Source organism: Trematomus bernacchii, unplaced genomic scaffold (assembly GCF_902827165.1).
Source record: "Trematomus bernacchii unplaced genomic scaffold, fTreBer1.1, whole genome shotgun sequence".
NCBI classification, from domain to species: domain Eukaryota; kingdom Metazoa; phylum Chordata; class Actinopteri; order Perciformes; family Nototheniidae; genus Trematomus; species Trematomus bernacchii.
The window spans coordinates 10763264-10780252 of record NW_022988043.1 but is presented as its reverse complement, the minus strand read 5'-3'; the positions used below and the strand labels follow the sequence as shown (position 1 = coordinate 10780252).

At 42.5% G+C, this 16989-nt stretch overlaps 1 protein-coding gene across 2 annotated transcripts; it reads right to left on the bottom strand.

Annotated features, from left to right (window-relative positions):
* Nucleotides 1-23: 23 nt before the first annotated feature.
* Nucleotides 24-12220, bottom strand: LOC117473178 (secretory carrier-associated membrane protein 1-like). 2 transcript variants are annotated; one of them, XM_034118684.1, is made up of 10 exons: nucleotides 11937-12220; nucleotides 10603-10683; nucleotides 10303-10416; nucleotides 10163-10174; nucleotides 9764-9869; nucleotides 4493-4621; nucleotides 4096-4255; nucleotides 3373-3474; nucleotides 3170-3287; nucleotides 24-2752 (listed from the first exon to the last, which is right to left on the bottom strand). In XM_034118684.1, the coding sequence occupies exons 1-10, from the start codon at nucleotides 11991-11993 to the stop codon at nucleotides 2591-2593; spliced, it is 1041 nt and encodes a 346-aa protein (XP_033974575.1). In that variant the 5' UTR covers nucleotides 11994-12220; the 3' UTR covers nucleotides 24-2590. The 2 variants fall into 2 exon arrangements, with proteins under 2 accessions (XP_033974575.1, XP_033974576.1); XM_034118685.1 differs by lacking the exon at nucleotides 10163-10174.
* Between the last annotated feature and the right edge of the window lie 4769 nt (nucleotides 12221-16989).

Genomic DNA, 16989 nt, shown 5'->3' with positions numbered 1-16989 from the left:
GGAAATAAGTCAATCAATATTTCTTTCAAATTTTATTCCATGTTAATACCATAAATATACAAAACTCAAACTATTTCACATGCAACAAAGGCCAGACAAGAGTGCATTACGTTTTCTTTTTACATGTGATTGATAATGGGGATCAAATTTTCAACTTTACAAAATATACAAGTGTCCCTTTTTGAATAGGTTTCTTCTCTGATTCAGTGAAATAACATGGTCACGGGTCAAAAACACAGTGATGTGTCGGCAAACTTCAAATACATCGTTTATACTGCGGACCAACTTGCCCAAATACATCAAGAAATGACTCTCTGTGGCATGGCTTCATTTGACAACTTTTCAAAACTTTAGACACATGGGAATCATGTGGGTGTTTGTAGCAAAATAAAAGTAATATCTTAAAGTAAAACATGGCAAGGGAACACATCACTAACCAAGATTTAAAAACAAATCTATATGGACATTTGGTAGATTTCTCACAGCTTTTCTGCACAGAATAACACTTTAGGGCCTTTCATACCAATCCTACACATTCTCATCCATTCCAGCACATCTTGCAGGGTCAAGTTGCAAAGTCATTAAACACTCTTAAATCTAGCTGATGCTATGATCATGTCATTACAAAACCACACAAACATAACACATCATGTAAAATCAAACCAAACGAAATGGAAAATGCAAACAACTTAAATTACACCATAAATAAAAACGCTTGTCTTTTGCACTAAGTTCAACGTAAAACAAGAAAGTGCAATGAACTTAAAACAAAAATATTAACAAACAAAAACAATACTGTCGAGGCGTTGGCTGATTTCCTAACAAATCATTGATCGTCAACTTGGTTCTATTCACAGGATTATTTCATCCACTATAATGTTCGGTCCATACATTTGTAAAACCGGCATCACCAGTCATCGTGCACAGCTTCAGACGTTCACCACCACTACGAGGTGCTAAAGCGCGACAAATAACACACGTCCATATTTCACTTCAGTGACAGTAGTCTGTACAACTTAGTTCTGAATAACACTGTTATTATTGTATATAAATTAATTCTTTTAGTCATATCACTGAATCCTCTCTTACTAAATGTTCAATTTAGATATGAAACTTCTTATGCCAGAGGAAAAACAACTGGACTGACTGCTTTCGTCTTTAGAAAAGCAAATGGAGTGTTAGCTATGTTGTGGAGGTAAACACAGTATCAATGTTTCACTTTTTTATGTATGCAGGTTAATCTTAACCAATGTCATCGTCAAAGAAAGGCTGTTCACTTCTCTCCGTCCTCCCTATGAATGTGTCTTTTTCCAAAAGAATAATGACAGCACAAGATTCATAGCAGCGTTAGTTTTAAACCAAGTGTGAAGTGCTACAAAAACAACTGAGATGAAGCCACACAGTAGTCTGTTAATGTCACACCTAAAGTACATAAAGAAAAGTGGATATTTCTCATGTGTTTCCCTTTTTAGTTGCACCTGGCCATGAAAGCATCTGACTGACCCTCTTTTGGGTTTGTGGTGAGAACTGGTGACCCTGCTGACCTGGGGGTTCAGTGTGTCTTCACAAATAGATCCAAACATCATCAATCAGTCAAACAGGGACATGCACTGACTTCACAGCTCACTTCACACATAATCCAACTAGGGAAAAATAGGTAGGCCGACATTCCTCTCCCTAAACCAGTTCCCACCTGTAACCAGAGAAAAGGCTAATAGTGGACACTGGCTTTGAAAAACAGCTACGTTGAGTGTGCTGAACATGCATGTCTTCATCATGCTGTCAAATCTTATGAAGCTATCCCACTTTGGTGTTTGAAGTATAGCTCACAAACAGGGAATATTTCAGAAATAAGTCACTGCTAAGGGCTGCAGGAAGGTCCTAGATAAAATAATACTGAAATACTTTTACTAATATGAATGACCAGGAGTGTATTCATCTCAGAATAGAAGCACAGATGTAGGACAAGGATGATTAACCTTTCAGATCTAAATGAAAGAGTTCTCGTTAAGTGAAGTACACATTCACGCGCAGGCCCAGCCATACAAACACTCTCTGTACTTTCATTTTGTGACCAAGAAAACAGAACTATGTGCAAAACACCATGATCATATTATCACTTTTCAATAATCTATACTGAATTGACCAGGCAGGAAGCTGTCTGGAGGTCATCACCATGACAAAAATAAGGTATACTAGAACTGCAACCTCTGCCTGACTTAGAAACACCTCAACGGGACAGGAGGACGGGGAAAGAGGAGCGAGTTATGAAATCCCACACACTCAGAGCACATCTTGAGTCTCTTTGTGGATGATTCAACTATGTGAGCAGACAGCCATCTGACTGAGAAGCCGACAGGAAGGATGTAGGAGAATTTTTACTAAAACTGGATCTTAAGTGAAGGTGGACAACTCTGGTTACTTTTTTTTTAGCAACGTGTGTAGGCCAATCTTAGAATAACAACATTTATAAAAAGAATTCATTTGATCTGAGAGCCTGCAAGGCCAGAGTTGTACACCTCCAACATTTGTGTGTGTGAGTGTATGCTTGTATTTGTGAGCATGTGTGCATGTATGTGGGCGCGTCTGTTTATGGCTGAGGTTTGAAGGCCCCACGAGCAGCATTGGTTGCAGCATTAGCTGCGGCGTTGGCGGCCGCAGTCTGGACGGTCTTGTTAGACATGACCCCAGTTGCAAACTCTTGCTGAGCCTTCTCAAAACTGGCCCCGGTGGTACGATACAGTGCGTGCACCTGGAAAGAGCAGAAAAATATAAATAAGTTATGTTATACAAGTAAGGTAATATTAAATCTCCCGGCATGCCTTTGGAAGAATTACACGATACAGTTAGTCAGAGGTTTAACTTCCTGGCTCATCACAACACTGACATTTGGCTCAACATTAGTAGTGACGCACAGTATTCTGTTTATTCTTGTCACTTTGATAGTGCCTGCTTGCACTCACATTTCATAATGCAGTCAGCTTGTTAGTCAGAGTGCATCTCCCCACTCTCTATTCAAACATTTACTTATAATGTTGATAGCAATGGTGTTTAACTTATTTGCATATATTTTAACTTTATTATCATGGGCAGTCTCCAATAATGAGATGCTAGCTATTCAGGTAGAAACGCAGCCGGCGCTGATATGTTTTGTGTGTGATTGTGTTACCTTTTTAAACATGATGAGCGATCCCACGGACAGCGCAGTGAACAGAGCTGAGATCAGCACCATGATGATGCCCACTGGGATGTTGGCGTTCAGACCAGTTAAAGCTGCGATCCAACCACTACCAAAACAAAACAATAACAATGTAAGTAATCTTTAGCACTTACTCATAGAGTTACAGAATCAGTAAAGGCACAATTACTAACCATGTACCCCAGCCAGCGATGCCAATACTTTGTAAAACGTGAACGCCAAACTGACAGATATAGATGAAGAAGAAGACAAAGAAGCGGAATGAACTGTCACTCCTGTAGAGGACACAGAGAACAAGGTAGTAAGAGTGGGCTATTAAATAAAAAGAGGGTTCATTAAACAGGAATTGATGTCTGAAGGTCTGGCTTTATTCATGTCTTAAAGGTAGGGTAGGTAAGAATGGAGAAACCAGCTCGAGTAAGCTAGAATTTGAAAGTACACAAGAGATGGAAGGCTGACAGGCAGGTAGGCCATCCAATTATCTGACCCGGGCCGGGGCAGATAATTGGTCGTGCTTTTTACAGCGCCACCGCTTCCACAGATGAAATATTTGTATGTATTTATTGTCAAAGCATTTAATTTATTCATTGCTATCGGGATGTTAAGAGCATTCCATGGAATATAACAAAAAGTGTTTCTGAAGTGAATTACCTACCCTACCTTTAACTTGGTACTTCATTATAGGGTTGGAAAAAAAGAAGAGGATTAAGAATGAGCATCAATAACCTCAAGAAGTAAGAGCATATTAAGGTCAAATGGCCACTGCTTTTTTTTTTATTCATACTTGGATCACATACTGCTAAGCTTCATTTGCACACATCATGGCTGTGCACAGAGAACTGTTCTCTAATAATAATAATAATAATCTCAATGTTATTTTCCATGTATCTGCTTACCTAAAAGCCCCGTAAAGCGGTCTGTACCAGCAGACAAAGGAACAGGGAGTGAACAGCAGGAACCATAGCATGGCCAAGCCAAAATCTACACCGCGAGATGTATCCACACAGAACCAGGCCAGGCAGCCGAACATGTTCACAAAGAGCGTGCATGCATGGACTGGGAGAAAAACAACAAAATAAAAGACACAGTTAATCATAATTTATGCTCAGCATAAGTACACATATTTTAGTTTTCTAATGTCCTTGTTGTTGATGTGCTCGTGTGTTTAATGTCCAAATTCAATGCAGTCTCACAATCCCATATATTGCATTGAAGAGAAGCCAAGTGTGATCACAGGTCACAGGTATAGGAGGCAATACAGCTCATTATGGGTGTGTTGGATGTTCCACTTACACATCCAAAGGTTGTACATGATCTTCACGGTCTTTTGGAACTCTACAGGAATGTCCACTGCAATGTCGTGGTAGAAACATGGACCAACGGGGAACTTCTCTGGCAGTGGAGGCCAGTTGTTCTTACGCCCTGTGTGGACAAAGGCAACAGTGTTTTAATGATAAGCAATGTAAAGAATAAGAGTTTTGTTAAGTTAGATTTTATACTATGAAGTATTATACTTTGAAGCAACATGTGTGTGTACAACGATAGAAACAAAATGTACAGTGTATAGTACAATCTACAAATGAAAAAAATACATAGAAAACCTGTATTTTGGTTAAATCTAAAGCATTGTGATTACGGCATATAACCTGAAATATGCAAACAAATATTAAGGCGTGAGTAAAATCTTTGTCACTTTTTTTATTCGAAATCGCCTGGGTATTTTGATGCCTTAATTAGATTAGCAACCCTTCGTAGAAAACGGGGGGTTACGTATTGTAACCCTAGTTCTATAAGCACAGGCGGAGCCCTCTACTGGACTCTATGGGTACTACTCTCATCAATGATACGCGAGCGTTCACACACTGAAGTTGTATAAACGTAGCCGGCCAATCAGGGCGAGCCTACCTGAATGCGCGCGCAGGCCCACAGTATATAAGGCGGCTACGCCTCCTGACTGTCATCCTACACCCTCTTCAGCGAGCGGCCTAGGAAAGACAGGGCCCCTAGGTAGAGGGCTCCGCCTGTGCTTATAGAACTAGGGTTACAATATGTAACCCCCCATTCTATCTCACACAGGCTCTGCCCTCTACTGGACTCTATGGGTACAGTAGGTGGAGCCCCGATGGATAAACACCCTGTCGCCCTACAACATCGACCCACCACACTGCCCCTGACCCAGCCACCGCACCCCAACTTCCCATCATCCGGTTGTGACCGTGGAGAAGTCGGGGCCGCAGCTTACTTGGCTGGGTAGAGCCTAATTGGTCTGAATAAGCCCATAGCTCCACCTTGCAGGTGCCAGCGCAAGTGACTATACACTGCGCACTACGTTTCCCAGGTCCCTAAGGAGCATGGGGAGAACGTAAGTGCACCATGTCCCCCACACTCACACACGCTTACATCGTGTAGAGTGTGCATGGACCGTAGTGGGGAAGGCTCTCCCCACCTGCCCATAGGCAGGCGGGGAGTCTTCCAGCCCTGTATTGGGATTACTGCGCACCACGTTTCCCAGGTCCCTAAGGAGCATGGGACAACGTAAGTGCATTAGGTCCAAGGGGGTCAGATACAGCTTACTGACCCACAGCCCTCCTCCTTTCACCAGTCCTGTGTTGCCCCAGCAAGCACCAACGATGAAAAGGGAGCCAGACATGTCTAATGGCGCATTTCCACTACACGGCCTCGCTCGGCCTCGCTCGGTATGGCTAGGCCTCGTTAGGACTGGCTCACTTTATGGCGCATTTCCATTACAGTTTAGGAACTGGGGTAGTATCTATAGTAACGCAGTGTAGGCGGAGCCGTGACGTCATCTTCAATGAGCACCCCAGAAAAACAACACAGCCGTTAGCTGTTAGCACTCAGAGCTCACAGCTCCTCATATCTGTTCAGAAACTAGACAAAAGTTAAACAAGTACAAACCACAGACTGTCTGTGTCATGGCGAATACAGTCGCTGGTTTATTTATGTCTGTATAGGCCGTTGTTGTGAGTGTGGACGGTCGGAGCATATACTGCGTTAGCTTAGCCAATCTCCATTTAGAAAACACGCATTTTAAAAGGTTTTTCGCCTGCCGTCTGTCTGCAGACTTGTCAAAGCATTAATTCATGGTTTTTACTAACCGGTATCAGTATGTTGTTACTTCGGCATCATTTTGAAACGTGTATTACAATTAAATCACGGTCAAATATGTTCATCTTGTTGTAGTTGTAGCCCCCTTGCCAGCGATTCTCTCTCTAGTTTAGCATACTCAGCCCGACTCAGCCTGGTTGTTCCTGGCCCTAGAACCACGATTTTATGGGGCCAGAAAAACTGTGAATTGGGACCCGCTAGCCGGTACTAGGCCAAGTGGAAACGCAACCAAAGACAGGCCGCTGACGTCACAGCTCTCTTAAACGGGGCTCCGCGCTGTAGTGGAAACGCGCCATAAGAGATACTTTTACCTTATGAACGGGGCTGGCGTAGACCAAGACGCCGCCGTGCATAGGTGGACGACTAAAGCCGTCTAGCTGTATAACCCTCGACCTGGAAGAACTCCTTAGGTTCTTGGGAACAGAGGAGGGGTTCGGCCTGAGTGTCGCCCTGCTACGGTCACCACGAACCAGAAGGCAATTCGGGTGCACCGATAGAGCGGTCAGTTCGCATACTCTCTTGGCAGAAGTCAAAGCAAGCAGCAAAGCTGTTTCTTTTTGCTTCTCTCTCTCTCAATGATAGCGCCTACAGGGAGGAGAGCTCCAGAGGCTCAACGGTTCTGTAACCAAAGCCTTGAGCACCAAGGCAGTGCGGGGTGGAGACATGCACCACTGGGCGCTGTCCCCTGATCCCCTGCAAAAAAACGCTTCATAAGCGGTTGGCTAAAGACTGGTCTGCCACCAAATCCCGCATGACAGGACGAGATGGTTGCTGCATACACCTTGACTGTGGCATGAGCAAGCCCCTTGTCCACCAGTAGCTATAGCTAGGATAGAATAGAGCCCAATGTACCGGACAGAGGCTCTAGACTCCCTTCCTCGCACCACGTCTGTCTGTCCTCTGACAGAGTGGCACGTAGCCTGCCCTCCTTCTCGATGGGGCCGCCACAATTAAATATCGTCCGCCACAAATGGATCTCATAAAAAAAAAGAAAAGTATTATTTTTTTATTTTTTTGGTGGTGGTCTAATGGATAGTGAGGTGGGCTGATGATCGGAAGGTTGCGAGTTCAAATCCTGCCTGGAACACCACTACTAGTGTGCCCTTGAGTAAGGCACTTAGCCTTCGGTTACTCCAGGAAGAATGTCCCTGTAATTGGTCATTGTAAGTCGCTTTGGAATAAGGTGTCTGCTAAATGCCTAAATTGTAAATTATATTTTTGGGAAAATAAACCCCACAGATCCTCAACTCCGGTGTGTTTCACTCATTAACAACGCAACACAGAGCAACAAGAACGTTGTCTACAGTAGCCATGAACTCGCATGTATTATCTTATTTGAGGGGGGGTGGATGCGTGGACCACCCGAATAGGTTAAGGGGCCGATTTTCTACTGAGGTCCTTGAACGCACCGCGGCACGCTCTCGCAGGGCCGCGTGCTCCGTCATAATGTCGTCTTCACACAGACGGTGAAATGCATTAATCGGAGCTGTCACACTAGGCGAGGTGTGTTTTCTGACAACAACACGCCGGCCATAATGTTCCTGCACCCGCATAGTATTTTGACAGCACTTCCTGCAGTTTATCACACTCACATGCGTGCGCCCACCGGCTGCCTCCTTTGCTGGAGTTACATCTGGGGCGGCGAGTGGGGAATCGTGTCTCATAATGGGTGCCCAGTTAACATTGTATGAAACGGACCTTGCCGATTTCAACGAGACATTATGGGGAAATGTGGAATTGTGGAGAGAGATGACTCTTACTCTGGGATAAATGCAATTGTTTTTATTCAATGCATTCGTCACACACACATCACTTTTCATGACTTTACAGTGGGAGGAGGCGGAAGAACTCGCCCTCGCGTCTTGGGTGGTGAGGCACACAGCTCTCGCCGCCGGGACGCTTCCTCCCACAGCCCGTCATTTCCGGGAGGACGGCCCACCCCACCCCGAAGCTCTCTGGCGGCGCGGAGCCGGAGCAGAGGCCTGTCGGGATTGCGCAGCCTGTCCCTGCGGGTGCTGGTATTGAGCCGGTTCCGCGGGACCAGCCGAGGAGGTAGAGGGAGGTGCGGGAGCCATGGGTGCTCTGAACCGGCGCCTTTCCCTCTTTCTCACCGTAGCGCCACGCTCTCCCCTTTGAGGAAGAGCCAGAGGCAACATACGGCTGAGCTGCGACTGTTCTTTCTGAAACGCTGTGTGTCCGATGAGATCGATCCAAAGAGCCCTTCCGTGGATACGGGGGCCCCAAGGAGATCATCACGATCCTTCCTGGAGAGAGCCGTGAGTCCCAGCCAGACGTCGCGCTTTTTCTTTTGATCCCACTGTGGCCAGGGACATTACACGGCCAGCTGCGGCGTGAATGGCACCGCTTCGGCCAATCCTGGTCCCGAAACACTCGAAGCAGAGGTGGTGGGGATCGGCGCCCGCTATTAAGCCAGGGCACGAAGGACAGGCCCGGGTCTCTAGAAGTGGCGACTCCATGAAGGTACGATAACTTCTTTCTTCTTCTTTCAAACGTTTTACTTTTCTCTGTCAGGTGTTGTCCTGCTCGCTGAAGAGAAAAGGATGACAGTCAGGAGGCGTAGCCGCCTTATATACTGTGGGCCTGCGCGCGCATTCAGGTAGGCTCGCCCTGATTGGCTGGCTACGTTTATACAACTTCAGTGTGTGAGCGCTCGCGTATCATTGATGAGAGTAGTACCCATATAGTCCAGTAGAGGGTGGAGCCTGTGTGAGATAGAACCTACTTTCCTTTTGTTTTACAACACAAGTTTTCTCTTCTCATTCACGACATCATGACATGACTACCGTGAGTCTTAAAGGTAACCCTAACATTAATGACAGAGGTATTTTGCATCAAAATCTAAGTATTATATATGCAATCATTCGCTTAAGAGAAAATGCCTAATAATGCTTTACCGTGAAGTTTAAGTTTAAATTTGCACTGTTGACACTGCCATTACTTAATAAACCCTAATAAATGTGAGTTTTGTTTCTATGACAACAATATATTGACAACAAATGCGTAGTAATCAGCAGCAAACCGCTTCAACACGTGTATTTCGGTTTATTCACGGCATTCATTTTGTTATTCTACAGTATTGTTGTTTTATAGTTATTTGTTAATGTATATAACCCAATTTGTGTTCTTTGAAATAGAAAATATATCGCATTGTGTTTGTTACTTTCGTTGCAGTTGTATATGTCTTAAGTGTAATTTGGCTTGGCTTCCTATTTTTTATGGACATGCTTTTATTTTGAAGGAGAGTTAGTTATTTTGACTCAGAGATATGCTGTTAATCACAAATAGAAACAAATGATGTTGTTGCTATGGTAACACATCCACTTTCTGAGTCTAAACATTGTCATTAACCAAGCTTTTATTGGGATGAGCCTTCAGACTGAGGTTGATGAGTTGACTAAGTAGATAAAACTGACTGACCTCCTCCGTGGGACTGGAGTTCTCTCTCCCGGCGATCGAGCTCTGCCGCTTTCTTCTCCAGCTCCTCCTGCCTTCTCAACAACTCCGCCTGAACCCGTGCTTGGTCCTGACACAGAAATACTTGTTAAAGTGACTGTCCAACATCTGACAGGAGGTATTATATCCAATCAGGTAAGTAGTTAAGGTATTTTTCCACTTAGGTAAGCTCAGGGGTCTGCTAGTTTGAGAAGGAGGAAAAAAGGGGTTATAATTGGAAAGGCAAGGTGTTATTGTGGTTTACGCTTTTTCTCTTTAGGTTTAACCTATCTCTACATTTACACAGCATGAGAAAAGCTGGGGAAAGTTCCGAATTCACACTAGTCAAGACAAAGACACAATTCTTAAGATGGTAGACAGTACCTCATTGCGCCGCTGTTGTGCCATCAGAGAACAGATGAAAGAATGACGGAAAATAAGAAATGTGAACCAGAAACAAAAAGATAGAGAGTGACTGTAAATATGCTATAAAACTGCAGGCGATTCAATATATAAACAAGTACCTGACTCTGTTGCTGTGAGTAGGCTGGCGGCTCCTCTGTGGGTTTCATGATGGCAGGTTGTGTGTTCTGCTGCGAAGGTACAGGAGTCGCTTTGGGAACATTCCCAGGGGCCGCCTGTAAACCAGCATGGACTATTTTAATATATGTGCAACCTTAAGACAGACAGCAAATTTTAAATGTAATTAGGCCACAGTCATTTTTTGTCACTTTGTAGCTGAAGGGAGAAGTAGGGTAGTGGATAAAATGAGGTTAATAACTCAGAAGCACAGAAACAACTGGTAATCATTTAGTAAAGCTGACCGTTTTGGCATCTGTGAAGGGATTATACTCCTCCAGACCACCAGGAGGGGCAGACCGGGTCACCTGAGTCACTGAGGGATCCTACAGGACAGAAAAGGGACCATGATGGGTACTACTACAACCAAAAAATCAAAAGCTTATTTATTGTTGTTGTTAGATGACCGCATAATCACTTGGTCCAGTAATTCACTTGTTCTTGTCAGTTATTAATGTTGTGTTGACAGCAGGTAAGGTGGAACCAGAGACTAAGGTTTAAATGCAACACAATACAAATAATAACCTAACAATAAACAATGTAAATTGGTCTTGATATTGCGGCCATTTAAGACTTTAGGAATGGGATCAGGAGGGGAACTGGGAAACACCAGGGACATGTTTGCTAGGGAGGACAGTCTATGGTAGTGTCAGGTTGTGGTAATGTAAGGTTATGGTAGTGTAAGGTTATGTTAGTGTAGGGTGTAAGGTTATGGTAGTGTAAGGTTATGGTAGTGTAAGGTGGCGCACCATGTGACATGAAGAGCCAACAGTTTACTGGTTTTCATTCCAACCAAGACTCCACCCACTGGTTACCACACCTGCAGGGGAGGGACTTAACATTTAAATCACCCACTCAGGTGTGCTGTTAGGATGAAGAGCAGCAGACTGTCTTGGTTGAAGGTAAGATCAACTCAACTATAGCCTAAAGAAACAGCTTTTGCCTCCATCTAGCCTACAATAAAAAACAAACCAGCCTTTTCTGTACGATCAGATATGTAAGATGTAGAGAAATTACCCTTTTATATTATGCCACAATAAGATGAGCAGGAAGTCAATGTTTTAGTCAATGTTGTGTGCGACGTTTATGTTTGAATTGGAGCACTGATGTGTTTTATATAGAACTCCAATAACACGTTTAATGTCCAAGACCTGCGTGCCAGTGAGATTTGGATATAATCCTAAGCATACAATGCTCATAAGAGAGGTAACCATTCAGTTATCAAACTTATTTACCAAGTTAGCAGGTGACAGCGAGTGTTTACTGACGGTGGGCATCTAGCTAGCTAACATCATGTGTCTTTGTTCTTAGTTGCTATACATTTATCGCAACGTTGATAACAAACATCCTCAGCAACAGATTGTTAGCTGAGCCTTTACTGCCTCGTTTACTAAGTGAGCTGCCATATACCGTGTCAGTGATGAGATGAATATTATGAATGAGGATTAGCTTGTTCTGTTTCCCAGGAAACGCTCTAGCTAACTAGCTTGGACAGATAGCAGGGATGCTAACCTAAGACTGGCCTCATTGGGCTATGAAGCGTATGTAGGCTAGCAGGCTAGATGGCTCAGTTGGCTACCTGAAAGGGATTGCTGAAGTCCGGGTCTGCGAACGGGTTGCTGTCAAAATCGGACATTGTACAGCCTTTCTAATAACTGTTTCCTGTGTGGAAGAGCCCCCCGGTTCTCCAGGTAAGGTTCAGTCTCTTGATTCGACTGCTCTCTCTGTTTGCCCGCAGTCTTTCTCCGCCTCCTGCTGATGGAGACCCCTTGCTAAGCAAGCTAGCCAGTAGCACAAAAATGTCAGGAGCGGATGCGTGAAGAGCGTCAACTTCCTACGTCACTGCTTCAGCACCGCGGACAGCATGACGTCTGGACAGGTACAGAACATCCATAAACTGTGTATGAAAAGTACATCACAGTGAGAATAATATGCCCTTTTGTCTCGCTGTCTCGCATATAAAAATCATATTTATTATTAAAACTGAGGATTAGATTGGAATATATATATTGACTTGTCGGATACACACTTTCTCATTCAATCATGATTTTAATTTGAGACACATGGCAATGTAATGTGATTTTTTTGTATTTATTTTTTTATGTTGGGCCCCTATTGACGTCCTCCACTACCATCTCCCACCATCTGTGAGTGTTGCAGGCCCACCTACCCTGCCTCCAAGTTTACAACAAGTACAGTGCATAAAGCATTACATGGCATTTTCTTTATTCCCTCAGACACAAAAATCAATCAGGCCTCATTAGCTGGATTACTGCCTGGTCCCACAATTTGTTTGGTTGTTTGTTTGTTTGTTTGTTTGTTTGTTTGTTTGTTTGTGGTCATTTAAATAAACATGTCTTTGTTTAAGGTTAGGTTTAAAACACATGGCCCACAACCCATGGCCCACTTATGAAAGAACAACCTGATTATTTGGATCTGCTTTAGATCACATTGTGATCACATTTCGATCGCATTACTGTATACTTTAGTGGTTTACATTCTCTGGCTTCTGTAGACCTGACCCTCTGGCAGTTGCCTATTTTCCCCAGTTTAATCCGGCCTTAATACAATATTTAAAAAATGTTTACCTTAAGTCATGGGTGTCCAAACCTTTTTCACTGAGGGCAACATATAGAAAAATATATGAAGCGCTGGGCCACTTACTAGAGCAGTGTTTCTCAAACTTTTTCATACCAAGGACCACTTAACCAATAAAACAACACTCACGGACCACCTAACTCCACAAATATCCCAAAACAAAAGGCCTGCTTACCATTCCAATAGTTTATAACAAATTACACCCTAATAATGACAGTTTAACTTCTCTACATCGCCTCGTTCACACATAAAATTAACAATACAAATACAACTACAGATTATATAAGCATTCCGTTCAAATGTGATTTAAAATGCTCACAGGTTTTACACCTCTTATGAAATGTAGACTACATTTATTACGGAGTTTATGTCCGAGCCAACGGAAAAGGTTGGAAAAGGTTGTTGGCTACTGAGAGAAATGCAAAATACACCGCATGTAGTACGACACAAACCTCCGTTGTGGATTTTTAAAACAAAATACAGTAAAACTGGTCGCAGGCCCAAGTTTAACTTTCTGAGGTCTAAGCCATTTTTTCACATGTTAGGCTTGCCTGGGCTTTTTTTTGTAAAAATACTATTAAAACATGAACCTTGGTGACCATCGGGCTGGTCTGCATGGTCTGCCTACAAAACAAAAGTAAAAAAACGTTTATGCATCCCCAACAACAGCCTCTGATCATCAACAGACTTCATGCAATGCTTCATTGGATGCATATATTAGATAATAATCTCTATCTAACTCCTAAAACATCTAAATCTACTTCCAGCATGGATAAATGTTCATAAAATACATCCATTGTTTGTTCTATATGCTTCTTGAAATCTAAAAAAAACCACATCGTTTTTCTAGAACAGATTACAAATCGCCTGAAAATGGTACAAACAAGTGGCAACATGTGTGACGAAGGTGTTGTGCTGGGCTATATCATGCAATCGAAAGTGAAACTTAAGTTATAAGTTACCAACTCAATAAAATGTAGATCAATTATGCTTGATACTTGAATATGCTTTAAGAAAGGAAAAAAAACAGCCTCCATCACAGCTGTCACTTGGGTTTTATTTATTTTGTTACACAAATTGTTGGCAGCTCATTCCTTAATATAGAAACCTCAGATTGCTTACAATAAAGGGAAATATGAAGGGTCTATTTCAAGCTTGTTATGCAAATAAGTTATTTGGCTTTTTTATGAAGTAAGATTTGTTAGAAAATGTTTTGAACTTTGACTAAATGTATTTGAAAAGTGGGCTTCTTAACACATGAATACTACGGTGTGATTGAGTTTACATATATATTCAAGAACACACATTTTTACGGGCCGCAGTTGGCCCCCGGGCCATAGTTTGGACACCCCTGCATTAAGTATTTCCATTATTGTGTTACTGCATGTTTTCAGTCAAGCCCCAAATAAATAAAAGTATATTTCTTTCACTGCACACACTGTATAGATTGAATGGCAAATCTCGCCCACATGGTATTTGAAGTTTCGAAAATAAAACAAGGTACATTTATAAATGTATATGGTTGGTATTATTTGTATTACTGTCCATGCTTACTTTGTCACACAGTATTTGAGCTCCTGTAGGTCAAACTCCTCAGCAATCTCCTCCACCTGATGATTAAGTTAATGATGATAATGATGATAATGATGATGACGAGGATGATATATGGAAGTGTCTGCTGCCCAGTTGATCTCTTGCCTGTGAGAAAGAGCTGGAAAGGCGAACCCAGTGTTCTCATTTGATGATATGTAACACTGACCTCTTTTTCAGCAGCAATCCCAGACAATTTACTGAAAATCATTTTATTTAACTTGTCTCTATAAGAAGAATCGGACTATATTGGCTTTGGGCTTCTGTTAGTTGCCCAAAATGGCCACTTGGGGGAGCTATGATTCAATATGTCTGCTCAACCAGTTCTGCTAAATCCTTTCTCATTTGCCATCAATTTATTTTCATTCAAACAAAGGGTGACCATGTGAAGAACATCACATCAGTTGACAGCCTGTAAATGTGATTTAAACATTTAAGCACCATTTACCCAGATTAAGTTTCAATTGAAGAACAAATGCTATTAGGGGGAAATCGTACAGTATGTGGTAAATGAAGGAGGTTAAATATTCCCTTTTATTGTTTGATTCCTATTGCTCATTTTCAAACAAAGGCACTGTGTTACTTTGGTTTTATAGTAGATAACATGTTATACCTTATAAACTGTGTTTTGATAATAAGTTACTAATCACCTAATAACCCTAATGTGCATCTTATGTACTGTACCTAGATAATGTTTTGCAGTGATAAACTCTAGATAAACACAAACTGGATTCATTACAATTCAACTCCTGTCCACAAACACACACAAAATGAGCATCAGTTCCTTCCCTAATCTTGTATTAATGGACCCAATCACAGACTCTATGAATAATCAATGGTCAGTGGTCTGCAACCACAGTGCTGAGACCTTGAGTGAAACTGAATTGTTCTAATAAGACTCACACACACACACACACACACACACACACACACACACACACAGACATATACACTCACACACACCTAGAGGCACTAATGCACTGTGGGCTGAGAATACGTCACATGGTTTGTTTGCTGCAGAATGTGAAAGATAAACATGCTGTGCAACGTTTGTGTCTGTATGTACTGTAGATGTGTGTGTGTGTGGAGAAGAATAGCGTGAAAGCAGGGCGATGTCTGTCCTTGCCCACTCTCTCCTGCCTTTCTATGCTGCTTTCCACAGATGACTGTGAGGAAACAACCGCTTTGGCTAATAGCTGCAGCATTAGTCTCTTAACCAGCTGGTCATGGCCATTTAGAAATGTTCATTAGGCCGCGGACCAGAGTGGATAGGTGTGATGGTTCACTCCCAGATGTTGACTGTAAGAGACAGAGAGAGGAGAGAGAGGCAGGCAGAAGGACAGACGGAGAGGAAGAGAGGCAATTTACTGGCCAACATGACGCCCAAGTGTTAAAAGCCACAGATGCAATTATCATCATATTGCCCTGAATAAGAACCTTGTGCATAATTAGATCTCATTAAGGTCTATGAGTGTTATTTTAGGGCCCTGAAAAGGTTGGATAAGCAGGACTTGATATTATGGGTTATTAATGCTGCGACATCTGCTGCCATTCTGGCAATAGGCTGATAGTTGTCTAAATGGGCAGGGAAGTCAGAATTGAAATCATGTTACAACCATATAGTAAAATATAATATAGAATGCAATATTTTTCTATAAATATGTATATGGCACGGTATAGATATGGTTTAAAATATGGCTTTATATATGTTGTGTGTGTATGCTTGTGAATTTGTTTGTGCCTTCAACCAGTCGGAGCACATTTCACACCGCAGAGGGAAACTGCGCGCTGTCGCCGGAAAAGCGATTGATTCTCCATTTCCATATTAATGAGCAGATTTGTTAAGAGCCTGCAGGAGTGGGAGAAAATAACAGGGTCTTCATAGGGCACGACATTTATAAATAAAGCTGATGCAGAGAAAAATGGAAATTAAACCTTTTAGTTTAATAAATTTGAGGCGTCCGCAGCAAAGCGAGCAATTTGCATTTCCATTTGTGGCCAAATAATGAGAGTGCGGGTCCATGATGAGCTCGCTGGTGCTGCTTTTGGGTCTCAAACAGTCAGACAATCACTCCAGCGTGCAGCCCTCCACATCAATGTCATTAGCTCAGGCCTGTTAACTTCTACTTGGCTTTCTAAGATGACTTGGTGAACTGCAGATTCCTATTGTCAGTGTGAAAGAGCAATAGCAATATGCTCAAAGTAAAATGTCTCTTCTTATGCATTTCCTGTATTTCCCAACCTGGATGTGTCATTATCTTTTTTTTTTCTTGAATATTCAACATTCTATATATTTTCAGATGTCATTTTAAAATTATCTTTTGTTGTTCTAAAACAACTCTGTCAGAAACAGTCTCTGTCTTTCGCTTTGCCGTAAACACTTGCACTTAGACACACACAACGCGCAACTCTTACACACACTCGCACACACAAAGCTTCACTGA